Here is a 16087-nt window from a genome sequence, read left to right as displayed (position 1 = left end):
CTACTAAATACTGTTAATAGAGACAGGAGCTAAGCAATACCTTCTAACATCCAGATACCATCAGAGTTTTTGGCTTTACCAAAAGCTTTTACCTTCCTGAAGCAAACGACCCCATAAAACCATAAACTTAAGTCTCTACAGAACCCTAAAGGGAAGGCTTATGCTCAGAGGCCAGTGAGGGAGAGAGTGAAGTTGGACAGGGCTTTGAGCAACCTGATCTAGTGAAAGATGTCCCAGCCCATGGCAGGGGTGCTGCACTAGATGAACTTTAAAGATCTGTCCTGAGACAAACCATCCTATCATTCTATGATTTTCAGTCACTAAGCAAGCCATGATCATCCTGTTAGGCACACCATTCAGTAGGTGACAGCAATGCTTTCTCCATGTTCTCAACCAGAAATAAAGTTCTCTCAGGGCAGAGACTTCCCAGCACCAACCCATTTTCTCCTTACCTTCATAGCAGTCCCGCACTGTGCCAAAGTAAACATAGTACTGGTCATTGGTGAAGAACAGGAGACTGAGCCATGAGTCAAAGGCATAAATGGGAACAATGAAGAGGATCCGAACGATGTAGCGCTGTTCATTTGGGCAGCTATAGCAGCGGAGATGCATGTAGATCTGAGAGACAGAGAGGGGAGACCAGGATCAGCGGGATATGGAGCAGAGAGGAGAAAGCAGAACTGAAGAGTCAACTGGGCCAGGAAAAACAAACTCAGTAAATCACCTCTCAATTGCCACCAGCAGCCTCAAGGTGATGAACATAAAAGAAAAGATAAATCACTGTTATCGTATGGCACTGGCATAGCAACCCTTAGTTTGCAGAGAGGGCAAAGGCGAGGGAAGAGAAAATTGAGGCATTTCTAATCTAGTTTCTTATAGGGAACTGATTTATTTTTACATCACCTTGCCCACATTCTTTTTGTTCATACCCATTTTTCCAGTCATCAGTCCTACATTCCTGCTATCCTCTTTTAAGTGCCTAAGATTCATAACACTGCAGGCCGCTTTTCTGTGAGAGGGGAAGGTGTGCACACTTAAGCACAAACTCATTGTGAACACTCCACTGGCTGTTTTGGATGCTTTTGAGACTTTCACCTGAAACAACCTAAGAGAGCCCTTCACAGCACATCCCAAAGCTGATAAGCCACAGCTCATCTGCTCAAAAGGTGTCATTCTGCACACGGGTGACAGCACAGGCACAAAGGGTCAGCCATCAAGGGAGCACTGAGCTCATGCAGTGTGCTCAAAGGAGCCACAGTTTGTTCTGTCTGACTGCACAAATGCCAATCCCTCTAAGTCACTGGCTGGGGGGAGCACAGCATCCCCACCCTATCCACTCCCACCACTCACAGTTCCTGAGCCATCATTAAATCCCACACCTAAGATGCTTTTTTACAGAATACCCACCTCCCCAAAAAGGTATTGACCACAAGCACACCCTGAAGATGAGCACAACCCCTGTAATGCCCTAATAACATGGGCAGAGCTTCAGCACGATTTGTGGGTACACTCTCTTGACCACGGAGTCAAGAGAGGCAAGGCCTCTGAACAGCAATTCTCATTGAGCTGTTGTCCCAGCTGCTGAAATTAGTAACAGCCAGCTGATTACATATGTGCCTCACCACTGATTCTGCTGCCTGAAGAGGTACAAGCATTTGTTTGAAGCTTCACCCTGGATTTTGGGGTGCTGTGAGGATTCTTCAGAGACTAAAAAAACATACATTGACAATCTTATTTTTGAACTGTAAGGGAGAGGGGCTTGTGTCTCCCCACCTGTCTGCTGTTTGTCCCTCCCTGGTCAAAACTGACTGAAGGACTCAAAAATACTTCTGCTTCCTTTCACTATGAAGGGCTCAAAAATACTTCCAATTCCTCTTCTTAACCCATGAGGAGCTCACAAAAAGCTCATTTCCTGAGAAGAACAGACTGAAAATAAGCTAATAAACCTTAGAGATATTTTTGCCTTGCGACAATCCCAGTGACACATCTCATCCAGCAGAGAGACAGCTGACACCAGAGTTCAAATGACTCCAAGCTTTGCCCTTGGGATGTCAAAGAGCCCTGTGATCCATGTGCCTAGGAGAGCATAGGAACTGCTGCCATGTAAGAGGACAACAGCATGTTTCAATCAACAGTGTCTCTCTAGCACTGACCTCCAGCAGTTTCTTCAGAGGAGGGCATTAATGCCTAACTGTGCAATGTTATACTGCAGAGGAAAATTTCTTCTTACCCTCAGCAGGTGATCAACTTGACAGGAGGATCCATAGCACTTGTAATTGTTACCCAAGCTGGTAAAACTGCAGGTGCTACTCTTATTCATCTGTGACTAATCCATTTTTTACCTTCAACCTTCACTAGCCCCTGTACTCCATCAATAGACTGTACTTTTCTAGATTCTAGTCATCACTCTGGAATCTACAATCCAACAGGTACAAAACATGGGTTGATAAATAACAGGGCTTGTGTTTCCCCACTGTATTTTTCAGTTCACATGACAACTGTATGAAAGAGAGGTACAGAACAGGATGCAGTTTGACTTATTCTGGCTCCCAGGACACCTGCCCCAGACAGAGGGGAGGGGAAAAAATTAAAATGAAACATTTCCTGCTACTCCTTTCCGCAGAAGAGTTCAGCCTGTGGAATCCACTGGCACAGGAGATCAAAGGAGGAATGTCAAACAAGAGGTGACTAGGATCTTTTAGCCAACAGCTGACACAATAAAAAAAATGGCAACATTCAGCTAAAGAACTGTGAAAGGATGGCCTGAGATAACACCCCTTTCTGCAAACCTTCAAGAGATGGCCAAATGTTTTACACCTGCTAGTTTTAAAGGGTGTGCTTCCTCTCCATTCACAATACGGAAATGTTTCTTCATGTGGGGAAAAGGAAAGGATGAGAAATAAGAGTGACAGGGTTTTACCTGATGGCAGGTGATGAGCAAAGCTGTCCATACAAAGAAACCTGAGATAGCCTGAGCAGCAGTGGTCATGAGGAATATTGGCTGCTCCACAGCCGTGGGGCTGCCATCCTCTGGCATCCAGGAGAAGTTAGGAGCCACAGCTGGAGTGGTGGCAGTTGACCCCAATCTGGGGGCTGCAGTGACATCAGTCATAATCATGGTGCCCTTTGGTGTGAGGTTCCAGTTGGGATTGCTAAAGAGCTGCCCACGAGGCAAGACCTGTCAGGGAAGAGAACCACAAAGCAATTGAAGCCAGCTGAAAGGAGTCAGGAATGTAACAGAACTTTGCGTCTCTCACATGCCTTTCAATAGGCTGCTCACATGTTTTGTGAACAGGACCTGGTTAAGTCTGCCACTGCCACCCCTCGTGATATAACAGATCATGTGGTGCTCAGGAACCTCTGACAGCCTCCCAGAGATCATGAAATCTGGCCAATGCCATCGTCACCACCCTTCTGCAGTAAAAATATATAAGATGAATACAGCATTCACCAGAGATCACAGAACCATAGGATGGTTTGGGTTGGAAAGGATCTTAAAGACCATCTAGTTCCAAGCACTGTGCTGCAGGCAGGGACACCTTCCACTAGACCAGGTTTCTCAGAGCTCCAACAAACCTGTCCCTGAACACATCCAGGGATGAAGCATCCCTAACTCCTCTGCACAACCTCTGCCACTGTCTCACCTCTCACAGCAAAGAATTTATTCCTAATATCTAATTTAACCTACTCTCAGTTCAAAGACATTTCCCTTAGTTCTATCACTTCACACCTTTGTACAGATCAGAAGGAAGTATCTAAATCATCCAAACTGGAAGATGACAGGGGCACACATAAGTTAAGAGCTCTATTTTCCATAAGAGTATGGGCTATGTCCTAGCATCATGGTTAGCCTGCCAAGCAGCAACAAGCACATGTGCCAGAGTGTCCCTGTGCAGGAAAAGGGCAGGGGGAAGAATACCTTAATTCCTCTAGCAAGCAATGCCCACCTCTTCTACAGCCATGTTGAAAAACACACTCAGCCCAAAGCACCCTTACAGAAGGATATGCACTGAAAACTCCTCCCACTTTGACAGTGTGAACAGCATGAAAGTCATGCTTTTACCAAAATTTGTATGGCATGGTACATTCAGCCAGCCTGTTACTAATTTTACTAACTTTGCATTGTTTTCTATATGATGTGAATTTAACCTGATTGGCTTTTAAAAGCCAGCTGACACATAAAAGCACATAGTGAACACGAGAATATGCAAGATTTCAAAGCAGCATGACCCTTGGCCATTTCCTGGATAAAAAGCTATCTTCTTTCAATGGAACAAATTCTTGAAGGTCTATGATCTAAAGTAGCTATTATTTTCAATTTGGTCATAAGCAGGCTCTAGTGTGACCTCTGGATTGTAGGAAGATAATCCACTTAAACCAAGATCACAAGCAGGCAGCCATTGGTTCTATCCATTAGAAGAGCTGCTTCTGATGCAGCTATCAAAGGGAACAGTGTAATACTGCCTCCTTCTGATAACCTCTTAAAATTTTTCAGAACAGTATTTCTATAAAAGCTCAAGACACTGCTCTTACACAGGCCTTTATGATCTGTGGATGGAAAGGGCTTTAGAAAGGCCAATGATCCGTTGCCACAGTTTACAGCTGCACCAGGGAAAGACATATCTGTCATCTACTGACAGGCTGTTACAGAACACAAAAGAGAACATATATTCACAGAGGAACTGCCCCAGCCCTGCTTCACCTAAAGCCACAGCACAAACTAGGGAACACGTGCCCAGTAAAAGCCGAGTGCCAGTATCAAGTCCTTTCCACATGCACACTAAGGCATGAAAATGGGCCCTTTAACACAGGCTTTTCCAAAACACACTCTTGTATCACTGGTGTGCAGCAGTCTGACATTACCTTATGTCCTTACTCCACCTCCTTTCTGCTTTCTTCCATGGGGGAAGAAGAAAAGTCCTGGGAAATACCCAGATTTGTTTAAGCATATGTTATCTTACTATAAATAGAGCTGCGTAAGTGCTGTGCTATAATATACAAACTAATCATCAAACTTGGCTTTTCTTTGTTCTTTCCAGTTGTTTTTGCAAAATATTCCTGCTCTGAGTTACAGATTTTCATAACTGCATGTACAGTAGGGTAATTCCTATCCAGTCCTGATCAGTACTGGAAATGTATCTTAAGTTTTGAGCTTCTAAGCATACATAATAAACACACACACATTTCATTATCTGTACCATATCTAAAAATTTGGAGAGATGGAGGGTGCGTGGAGATGTCACAAGTTAGCAATGTTTTTACTGCTTTGAGAAGGAGGGATTTCTACCCAAGTAATTTCTGAAGCAACTGAATACACACAGTGCTGAGACTATTTCCACAAAGCTCAAAAAGGGCACATCTAAAATGAAATCAGAGCAGATGCACCTGTGGTTAACCTAGCTCTAAATAAAGTCCAGCCAGCTGCAGTCCTGCACATCCCAGTGCACTTTGGGAGCTATGCAAGACAGGAAGCTGCTAAGCCCTTCCAAAAGTTCATGGGGGAGAGGATCTGTACAGCAGACCACAGGTGCCAGGAGGAACAGGACCTAGACCTCCACACTCCAGCTAATCAAACCACATCAGTGGCACAGACCCAAATGCAGCAGTAACATCAACAGAATGAGGATCTGAAAGGGAATTCTTCTGTGTCTCTGTACTCATTTTAAAATAAGTGGAAACAGCAAAAAGCGATTGACAAGCATTTTGTCATGACAGGATTATGTATTCAAAAGCAAGGTCAGTCATAAATTGAAGTTGTGTATGTAATCTTAACACTGCCCCCTTGTGATTATACATCAACAGCCATTAATTACAGGATTGTGCATCATTCTTCACCTAATCCCCTTCAATTCACACCATCATTGAAATTAATAACTTTTTCCACCACTGTGTTTCTGAAAAAAAATATACAAACTCTCTTACAAAACAGGGCTTACATCTCCTACCCAAACGCCAAACCACCCCACCCATGAGCACACAGGGTTGCCCCTGAGGACAGCTTTTTATTTCCTTGACACCTTTTATTGGTTCTGTGCATAAGTTTGCAGTTCATTTTCCTTTCTAGTGAAACATGAAGGAATGTTAACAAAATTAACATAAACCTTCCAAATGATCCCTTCTAATCTCCTCAAGTCCCACACATCACAGCTACAGTGACAGGTATAAGCAGTGCACAAAGCTGTTACGAAATACTACTGCATGCAAGAAGCTGAAGCTGTGAGAGCAATTCCAATCTATAGTTAAGAAACAGGTCATAGCACAGATGACTGGAGCCTTAACCAGGAAAGTGGATTTCAGCTCATTCACTACCACCAGCTCAATCTGCTAGCTCCTCTCCTGCCTTCAACAAAGAGCATTGTGAGGGTGGGCTGTGGCAACTCTCAAAAGGCCTTGCTTCTGAGATGTCCCTTCCCACTGTGCAACAGGACACAAGCCCAGTAAAGATGGTGCCTGGGAACATGTCACAACAAAAATACTGCCTTGATAAGCTACAGATCCAGCACCTTGGTATCAGCGACTTCCCTCTTACCTGACACTGTGAATGTGTTTTGACACTTATTTCTTGGACACTCACCTCCAACACAGCCCAAGTCAGTGCCACAACACACTTTTCTGCTTCCTCTCAAGCCTGGGTACAAAGATACTTCCCAACAGCCATAAAGCTATTCCCTATTCACTTCAATCTTCTCCACTCTCCCACTTCGCTACTTCAGCTGTGACATCAGTCACAGCTCCTGGCTGTGATCTCTTTCCTGGTGCTCCTCCCAGCTGGCTGTATTTCTCTGTTGTTTCTTGCGCATTTTAAGCTCCCTGGGACAACCATCTTTTTGTTCTCTGCCCATACAGTTCCCAGCACTGCAAGGTACCAAACCACGAGGAAAGCACTTGACATTACCATATGTCAAATTAAGGGCATTTGGAAACCTGAATTACCAATGCAATACAAACCAATCTAATGCATAATAAATTTTGAAGCACTTCTTGCTCTTTTTCCATATCCTGTTTTTTCTACTCACATGTTTCATCTCCACCTGACTGCTTTCAGTTCAAGGCAGAGTAACGTTCCTTGCACACTTATTCTGCCTCTCTGGAGAGTTCTTCTAAATATATCAAAGGAAAATATTTCAACACCTCTAAATTTCACTCTTGTAGCTTTCCCCATCTCCAAGTGACTACCTTGCTCCCCCCGGAGGTAATCTGCAACGTAACAGGACCAGAACAGAGAGCCAGGAAAAGCACCAAACTTTGGAAACTGGAAACATGCACACATAGAAGTACATCTATGTAAACACATAGAGCTTTTGGACACAGGTTAGCGGTATTCCAGGAGGGCTGCAGGAAATTTGCAACAGAGCTAGTATGAGCCTTCTATATAGGCTACAGGAGCTTCTGGTAGTGTTGGGGTCTATGTGAGGTCTATCCACAACCACCTCCCAACATGGAAGGCAGAGATCACACCCCCATCCCTACAAGCTGCCAGCTGCTCCTGCCCAGATGTCATTACAAGTTATGTACATTAGAGCAAGGCAAGGCCTTGTGCTGCCAGGGCATCAGCTTAATCATCAAACTAGCAGCTCTTACACTTACCTAACACATCTTCTGAAAACACTTTAGGAATATTAGGGAGGGCTCTCAGTGCAAGGAAGGGAAAATAAAACAAAAACAAAGCCTATTCTATCAATAGCTATCAAAGCTATTTCTATCAAGATAACTATCCTGATAAAAACCCAGAGATGCAGAACACTGTTACTAATATTCTTGATAGAGAAGAAGCTCCAAATGGCATGGGGGACCAGTTCTCTTAATGACACCACACAATGTTAAGTAGCAGGGATGTGTCCACATGGCCTGTGTTCACAGAAAAAACAGCACACTAATTCTCCATCTGGAGCAGACTGCCAGTCCTGTACCTTTTGGGAACAGAGACCTCCTGTTTCCAACATTAACATGGAAGATTCTGCTGAAAATAAACTCAAAACAGAAAACAGGATGTAGCAAAAGTGAAAAAAAAACCCTTATTTTTGGCTTGCATAAAGGCATGGAAAATGTTACCACTGAGGAGGATCTATTTCTACATAAAGATAAATGAGCAAAAACATGAAAAGCTCACTTCTGATACAACAAAAGTGATGTAAGAGGAGGGAAGAAAGGTTCAGATGTGGCTCTTCAGTTCCATGGGCTACATGTGAATATTCAACCACAGTCTAGTAAAGGAGGAGGTGTTTGCCTGCTCTGAGCAAGACCTACCCCACTGCCAATAGGAAAAGAACCCCAAATTACAGGGCTCGGAAGCTGTTCTCTCCCATCTGCAAACACAATCTCTGTTTTTAAAATAGATCATCTCATCCGAGACTGAAAGTATTTAATTTCTAAACTGCTGAGTGAGCAAAGAATGATACACAAAGCTATCCCATGAAAGAGTCTTAACAGCTAAGCCTCCTTCTGCTGCGCAAGACACCAACCAAAAAAACACAAATGACCTGGCTGCAAGGTTCTCTTGGAGAGCAACGAGACAAGACAACGTTCTCCCTTAAAACCTACTCCACACTTACACTGCTTTAAATATCCACCAAAGTGAACTTTGTTAAAATATCACAAAAACATTTTCCATTCCCCTCAAATTCTTATTCCTTCAGGAGTTTCACCATTAAATTATCTTTATTTTGGAGCCAAAAAGGCCAATACAGAACTACCATGCAGAAGACAAATGAGATCTTGAACTTTCTGCATCTATTAGAACACAAGAAAAGAAAAAAAAAAAAAAAAAAAGCAAGAACTTTATATTAGTGAAAGCAGCAGCTTAATGTTTTTTGACAATGTGCCCTAGACTTACAAGAAATACAAAAACACAGGACAAAATGGTTCAAGGTTTATTTTCGACTATTTTAATTATAACAATGCCTAGAACTGCCAACTCGGATCAGATCTTTCTATTATGCTCGGTTTATATGATAAATAATTAGTCTAAGGTCTTTTCAACACCCAAAAGGATGGCATCACCAGCTGAAATGGCAAAAGAGAGGAAAAGGAACAGGTAGATAGGACAAGACAGCAGCACACAGTAAGAGAGTCATTGGCACAGCTGAAATCAGCGATAGCAATCGAAGAAAAATCAAATGCTTTTATATTTATTACTTCTTGAACTGCTTTTGCTCTCTGGGGTGGCATCTAGTTTACTTGGCTATGAGACATGAGAAGGTCCCAACAGTGCATTTTTAAGCTCTCCAGCAGCACTCCCAAAACAATCAGAGTTAAGTATGTGATCTGGCATGCAATTTTAACTAGTACAACTCATTTACATTTTACTGCTCATGCTGGGTAAAGCTTTCCTAATTTCAAGTTGGTGAAAGACACCCCACAACACACACCTGACACACAGGTACACATGGGTAGCTCTGAACACACATGAGCAATGCTGTGCTCAGTCACAAGACGGGCATTCACCAGGCTTACAAACACACGCAGCGCTTGCATCTGCAGTTGCTGCACTCCGTGTCAGCTTAACATGCTTGTCTGTCTGCCCAGCAAATGCAGATCCAAATGCAGTTCTCTTCAGTGCTATTTCTTTAGAGTAAGCAGTCTTAAGAGATGCCCCAGTCACAATTTCACTGCTGTTGGTACAGTCAGTGAAACAAGGGGAAAGGGCCACTGGGATAGAAGACCAGTAGGGTGAGCAAGAGTAGAGCAGGAAGCCATTAGCCCAGAAGCAGAAGGTAGAGGAGTCAGGCACCTAAGGAAGACCAAACCACAGGGCAAGGTACACACCCACTAAGCCATACTCAAGACATGAACCAATGCCTACATACATATAAGACCGCACTGTACACACAAACAATTTAACCTTCAACAAAGTCACACCCCTATGTTTCTCATTTTAGGGAAATTAAAATCTGAGAATACCACAAAAATCTTCTCCACTTGCAGCTCACACAGCCCTCACCAATTTTACTAGCCCATAGTCATCCTAAGAGAAGCTTCCCCCTCCCCATGCGCCCATTAAAAAACTCAGAATCAACAACAAAACCCTTTTACCCTGAGCCATGCACTCCTCTTTCCAGAGTTTTTTTCTGCTCTATTAATTTCTGTTGTCTCACTGTATTTGCACAGCCCTCCTCCCCCCATCCTCCTCCTCCTTTTTTTTTTATTTTTTTTGTGTGTGGACTGACCCACATTGTGATAGGTCAACATCCAACATCCAATCCCTTTTTTTGGAAGGGGACAGAAAAAAAAGAGAAAGGGGGAGGGAGAGGAGGAGAAGGGATGTTCCCCAACCTTCCTTCCAACCTCTCCTTTGAGAACAGGATCAAACACTCCTGGGCCACGAACTGTGTCCCTTTCCCATACTCCCAACAGCCCCCACTCCACACAAGCCAAGCAAGTCTTCTGCTCCCAGGGGACAAACACAGAAAGAGTATAAAGATATTTTGCAACTGGCAGAGGGGAAAGAGGCAAGAAGGAAAAAGGGTGTGCTGTAAACAGTTGTGTCCTACATGACAGAAGATGTTTGCATTTCATTTTCCAAACTTTCAAGAACAAAGTCAAATCAGAACTTATTCCACCACCACTTGTATTCATTGTTTCCCACCTCTGAGTGCCAAGACAGGGCAGACAACAGTTTTAAAGTTACCACAGGGTATACAGTTTCTTTAAGAAGAATCAGAACTCAAACTCTACAGCAGCGTGGAAAAATATTGAACTTGTGGCAGTCACATACAAAGTATTTCTAATACACTAGAGTATACCTTCCACACAGAAGATGACATAGAGAATCTATCAGATCACATCCATACTTCAATTTAGCAAGTAAATGAGCTGAAAGAGCCCAGACATCTTATCACAGGTCTAGGCAACTGTGCAGTGGTGCATACGAGGGCAATGGCACATCTGACTTCCCCAGCAATCATCCTCTGATACGAACATGTAGCAGTGATGAGCACTGCAGAAGTAAAGTCAGTGATTCTCAACAAAGCACCCAAGGCCACTCACTATAAATCTGTTTCATTACTGCTGCAATAACAACTGATTGGCTTATTTTTGTTTGTAGTTTGTCACTATATTTATTTTTTTTTTTTTAATCTCTGGATATATGAAATAAACATCCTTTCTAATTCCCCAAAATCATGAACTTCTAATTTCATTGCTCCTATCTAACATTAGTCCCTCCACAGCTCTTTCCTGTCTTGCTACTTTATCAAGAAAAATAAAAATCCTGCAGAGGCAAAGTTCTGAAAGAAGAATTAGGACCTTTGTATTCCTGGATTCATGGGAGCCTCTCTATCCCAAAAGCCATCAGCAGCGATGCATTTTCTGTATACAGAAAAAAACATACCAAGCATCAACCTGAGAGGGTGCACACTTTAAAAACAGATAAAAATTTCAACTCAGTGTTTCCAGACACTTTGACATTAAATTACCCAGTTGTGTGAAGTTACCTGAAAGGGAATTTGTATGAATTACGTTTGGCTTAAGACTCTTGTAAAATCAGTGCCAAAAGTTATTGGGAGGGGAGAAAGGAAGTCTGTAAATCAGGAGAGTTTGGAGGAGAAGTCACTCCCAGCTGATGGGACAAACAGCTGCAAATTGCTTCACTCACCACTAACCTTTCATAGCAAAACCAGCAAGGAAAATACAAGATATGGTGAGCCACAAAGAGAAATTCATTCACTTCTAACCTGCCTCTTGAGGTGACTGACTTGTCCGTGTTCATTTCAAGTAACCTGGACAGAGGCATAACTACATTACTGATGCTGAGGCTGTACCCATGTTGGAGATGACCAGGCAGCTGCAGGCTCCCAAGCAATCAGCTCAGCAACCTCCAATAGCATCCATGTCATGTTCTGCAGCCTGAGGAGGGAACACTGGGTCGGCAAGGTCAGCTTTTAAGGAATGATTTCATCTCATCTCCCTCTTGAAGCCTCACTGCTGCACTACATAACGTGTTACAGTCATTTTCTTTGCTGAATTAGAGGGACTTTTGTTTACTAGTGAGTTGATTGGGGGCCACACATACAAAATACCCAGGCAGAGATGGACGCTTTGGGGCTAGAAACAAAAAAATGTGAGGCTGTGACACCAACTCTCAATGCTCTTGGTCACTCTTCATTACACAACAACCTCAAACAGCTGATCCTTTCAGTATCATCAGACTCACAGGCACTGTGACTGTAAGATAAGAACAGCAACATTCCCATCCCTTCAATACAAATACAGACTTGAGGGTGGAGAAACAAATATCCAGGTACTGCACGGGTTAATATTGCAGGTAGAATGTCAGTTATTTCCCTTTTCAGGTTTCCTGTGAATTATGCTCCTCAGGGGCTATAAAGACCTGGTAAAACCCAGATACAGCACAGTTCCTGAGCAGCTTGCCTACACACTGCATTTTCCCTGGACACAGCTAGCTCTGTTGCCTTCCCAGACATGTTACTTACACCATCAGAAACAAAAACCCCATGGAGGTTGACCTGATTCTTAAAGAGAGAGAACCTGGCTATGAGCAAGTACTCCAGCCCTCGCCTCTTCTTAGAAGGGAGAGAGACTCTGAGGTGAGACTCCTGGAGGGTGGCTGCAACTCACTGCTTTAGCTGGCAGAATTTCACTTCCAAAACCCTCCTGGGGAATTGCTGCACTGAAAACAAGACCAGTTGCTTTCCCCAAAAGTAGCCCATAAAGGGAAAAAAAAAAAAAACCCAAAAACAAAAACCAAAAAAAAACAGGGGAAGGAAAAGAAATACAACAAAATACCTGCAAACCCCTTACTATAAGGGTGTTTTCAGTTCAAGCACTATAATATTTTACAGTTGCTTTAGCTAAGTGTTTAAATCCGTCTTGTCACAGTGTCAAACTGCTTTCAGAGTCCCAAACGTTCTGGTAGGTAGGGTGTGATGTCTTGACAGGAAACAGCTCTTCCACCGCAAAAAAAGCAAACCCCAATGAGTCTGGGAAGAGAAGCAAGAACAGCACACAACAGACACAGTGCTTCAAGTAAACAGCTGGGCAAGCTAGCACACAAAACTCCCAACCAGTAGTATTCTCTACAACCTCAAAATTCCAGGGCCTTGGCAAGCACAATCAATCACGAACTCTAAAGCAGAGAAGAGTTTCTGTCCCCAGCTAGGGCCGTTCAATAACACCCAGTTGCTTTGTTACACAGCAGCGAGCAGCAGGCAGGTACTAGAAAACTCGACTGTATGAAGGTTAAATGCAATTTCTCTCTGAGGTTGTGCTATCCTCTTCATATTGTAGACAGACAGATCAACCTGTATCAGGTTCTCTGTAGCAGATTCTCTGCTGCTTTCCTTGGTTTCCTCAGTTTTAGGCTGGAAACACTGAGGAAACGAGTCATAGCAGTAGCACTTCAGAATCAGCAAGTCTGATTTGAAACTTCGTCTTTTACTTCAAACTTCATTCAGTACAACACTGAGCTCTTGAAGCAGCTAGGACCAGACAACAAACATCTCCTGAGGAATTCACTGTTTCCACCAGATATTGCTGCAAGAGCTTAAAGATAGCAGAGCTGCTAGAAAATTAAACAGGAAACTCTGCTAAAAGGAGCAGGTAGCAGTTTATCTCCCTGAATGTAAACACAAGCCAATTAAAAACGAAACCAAAACAGGAAAGGAGAAGGAATGAAGGGTAGGTTCCTCATGTGGAAATTAAAAGGTTGTCATCTTACACCAAAACACAATTACTAGATGTTTTAGTTAATTCTGCAGCAAAACTGGGAACAAAAAGGACTACCTTTTTTGAGGGGGAAGGAGGTGTTGTAAAAGTTATTTTGTGCTAGGAAAAAAAAAATACCCACCCTTCCTTTATCCATGAGAATAAAAGAACCCTAATCCCACAATTGCAAAAGCTCACCTCCCAGCCTGCTACCAGCAAACAGATAAAGAAGCTGACAGAGAACAAGGCAGATTTCTAGCTGGATGCTGTCAAATGGTTAGAGGCCAGACAGCTCAGAATGCTTTTGTTATGCCAAACCAGCCAGTCACACTGAAACTCATTTTCTGACCAGTTTATCTAAGAACCTTCCCCTTTCAACTGCCACGTGTCCTAAGGAGACAGACAAACTAAAGTCCAAAGGGTGCCCAGTGGTTGGAAGGTGCTCATCCCCTTGCCCCACACCTCTGAAACACTGCCCATTCAGTGCTCAGAACTGATGGCAGAGACCCAAGCAGAACACAAAGAAAAATATCTGTCCGCAATGGAGCTGGTCAGAAACGCTGACTTCCAGTCGTAAAGCTTCCCAGTCATTTTGCAGCAAGACCAAATCACTCCTGCTTTAGATGCAGAGGTACCCACCTGCTGCTTCCATGCCACATGGGTTTACAGCACAACCTTAATAATGATGGCATTAAGGACCTAAAAACCTGCTCCCCTAGACCAGAGCAGCTCTGAAGCCCATTTTCTTGGGGACAATGGTGAAAAGAAAGCCTGAAGTAGGCCTTTCTGGGATACCTTCACCATAAGAAAAGCTCTCTCAAAACCCCTGTTGTTTAGTACTTAGCCAACATCCTAAAATCACGAGAGTTTATTTTTTTTGCCAACAGTATCACATAAATATAAACATTTATTATTAGAAACCTGAATAACATGAAGATTTCTAGAGAAATCTGTGTTTCCTTTTAAGGAGGCTGCTAAGCTCTTAGACCAAAGGGTAACATCCAGCAACACAAGTTCAAAGGCACAGTTAACTGCTGTATTAAAAGAGACAAGTCTTTGTTAGCGGGATGTATGCTCTATTACATTTTCATTGATTGTTTTCTGGGGTTTTTTTGCAGTATAGGAAAGCCATTTCTGTTCACCCTATTAGCCTTTGCTCTATTATTGATCAATGTCTTCTATTTTTATCTTTAACAGAGGTAAACAGCCTTCTCTCTGGGGAAAACCTGTCTTTATGTCTTCGATAATTACTCCTGTTCAAGCTCCTTACATGGCAAGAACAATTGCAAACTTTCTATAAGCAGGAGCCATCTTCACTATTTCCTCTAGATTTCCCACTCCTCCTCCTCCACCCACTCTTGACAGCTTCAGAGTATTCCAGGCAGCTTTCATAGAGCTGTCCCTGAAATCACTCTAGTCCCTTTCCACAATTCATCAGAACTCAGTCACGCACACATTCTTCCAAAGCCCTCTTACCACTACATGCTGCAGCTGCCAAGGCTGAATTTAGCCCTCACAGAGCAATTGAGATTTCGAGACACCACGAGCATCCAAACAAGACCCACCACAACTCACCTACAGTGCAAGAGAACGCAGGCACAGAAACAGCCTCCTCACACACCTACCACACCAGCACATGCACGAGGCGTCTGTCAGTCCATCCAGTCTGAATCAAAAGAAACCCAGCAAACACAAACCTGGTGCCCACCACGTTACTGCAGTCTGCTGAGCTCCCAGCCCACCCAGGACCAGACATACCCGTGCAGTGACACCCACCCAATGCCAGCAAAGAGCGTGACAGCACTGGAGAACGAGGGGGCTGTGCTGGTGCGTGTGAATGCATAGGGAGAGTGGAACAGCTGCAGCAAGGACAGGTTGCGGGGAAGGAGGGAGAGGAAGGAATTGGGTGGGCTGCACCGGGGGTGGGGGCGAGGCTGTGGGGGCTGCACTGGGAGGCTGTGGGTAGACGCGGGAGTGGGCGCTGTGTGTGCTGGTAAGGAGGCCATGCGGGAGGAATGTGCGCGGAAGGGAATGGCGGGGACAGCCCTAAGAAGGGGGCGCACACCGGGGGGGAACGGGGCGGAGAGCTGGGTGGCGACGGGAGGAGGAACTGGGGGGAGCGGGAATCGCGACCACACCGGGCCGGCGCGGAGCGCAAGGTGAGTTCGCCTCAACGAGCCGCCCCCGCGCCAGCGCGGCCCCTCCGGCCCGGCCCGCGCGCCCGCAGCCGCCCCCGCCACGTCTTACCATGCAGCGGGCGGGCGGACACGGCCCAGCCCGGTGGGGCGAGGAGGGGTCGGGTCGGGCCCTGCCCGCTGCCCCGCGGGCGGCGCCGGCACCGGCGCGGGGGCGCGGAGGCCTCAGGAGCCCATGGCGACGCCGGGCCCGGCCCGGCCCTCCCTCCACGCCTGCGCACGGCACTGCG

At 44.5% G+C, this 16087-nt stretch overlaps 1 protein-coding gene across 4 annotated transcripts in view; it reads right to left on the bottom strand.

The window, feature by feature from the left end:
- The window catches only part of TMEM184B (transmembrane protein 184B), a 30605-nt gene extending 14583 nt beyond the window's left edge, over positions 1-16022 (bottom strand). The window contains exons 1-3 of one of the 4 annotated variants that reach the window (XM_015627693.3): positions 15910-16022; positions 2921-3178; positions 453-618 (exon numbers count right to left, since the gene is read on the bottom strand). In XM_015627693.3, the coding sequence (XP_015483179.1) occupies positions 453-618; positions 2921-3178; positions 15910-15912 (427 nt within the window). In that variant the 5' untranslated portion in view covers positions 15913-16022. Of the gene's footprint in view, positions 1-452; positions 619-2920; positions 3179-12744; positions 12911-15237; positions 15259-15909 lie in introns of those variants that run through there. The other 3 variants (XM_015627695.3, XM_015627694.2, XM_015627692.2) reach the window with 3 other exon arrangements.
- Between the last annotated feature and the right edge of the window lie 65 nt (positions 16023-16087).

Source organism: Parus major, chromosome 1A, assembly GCF_001522545.3.
Source record: "Parus major isolate Abel chromosome 1A, Parus_major1.1, whole genome shotgun sequence".
In the NCBI taxonomy this organism is placed as follows: Eukaryota; Metazoa; Chordata; class Aves; order Passeriformes; family Paridae; genus Parus; species Parus major.
The sequence above is the reverse complement of the archived record's forward strand: the minus strand, read 5'-3'. Positions and strand labels throughout refer to the sequence as shown.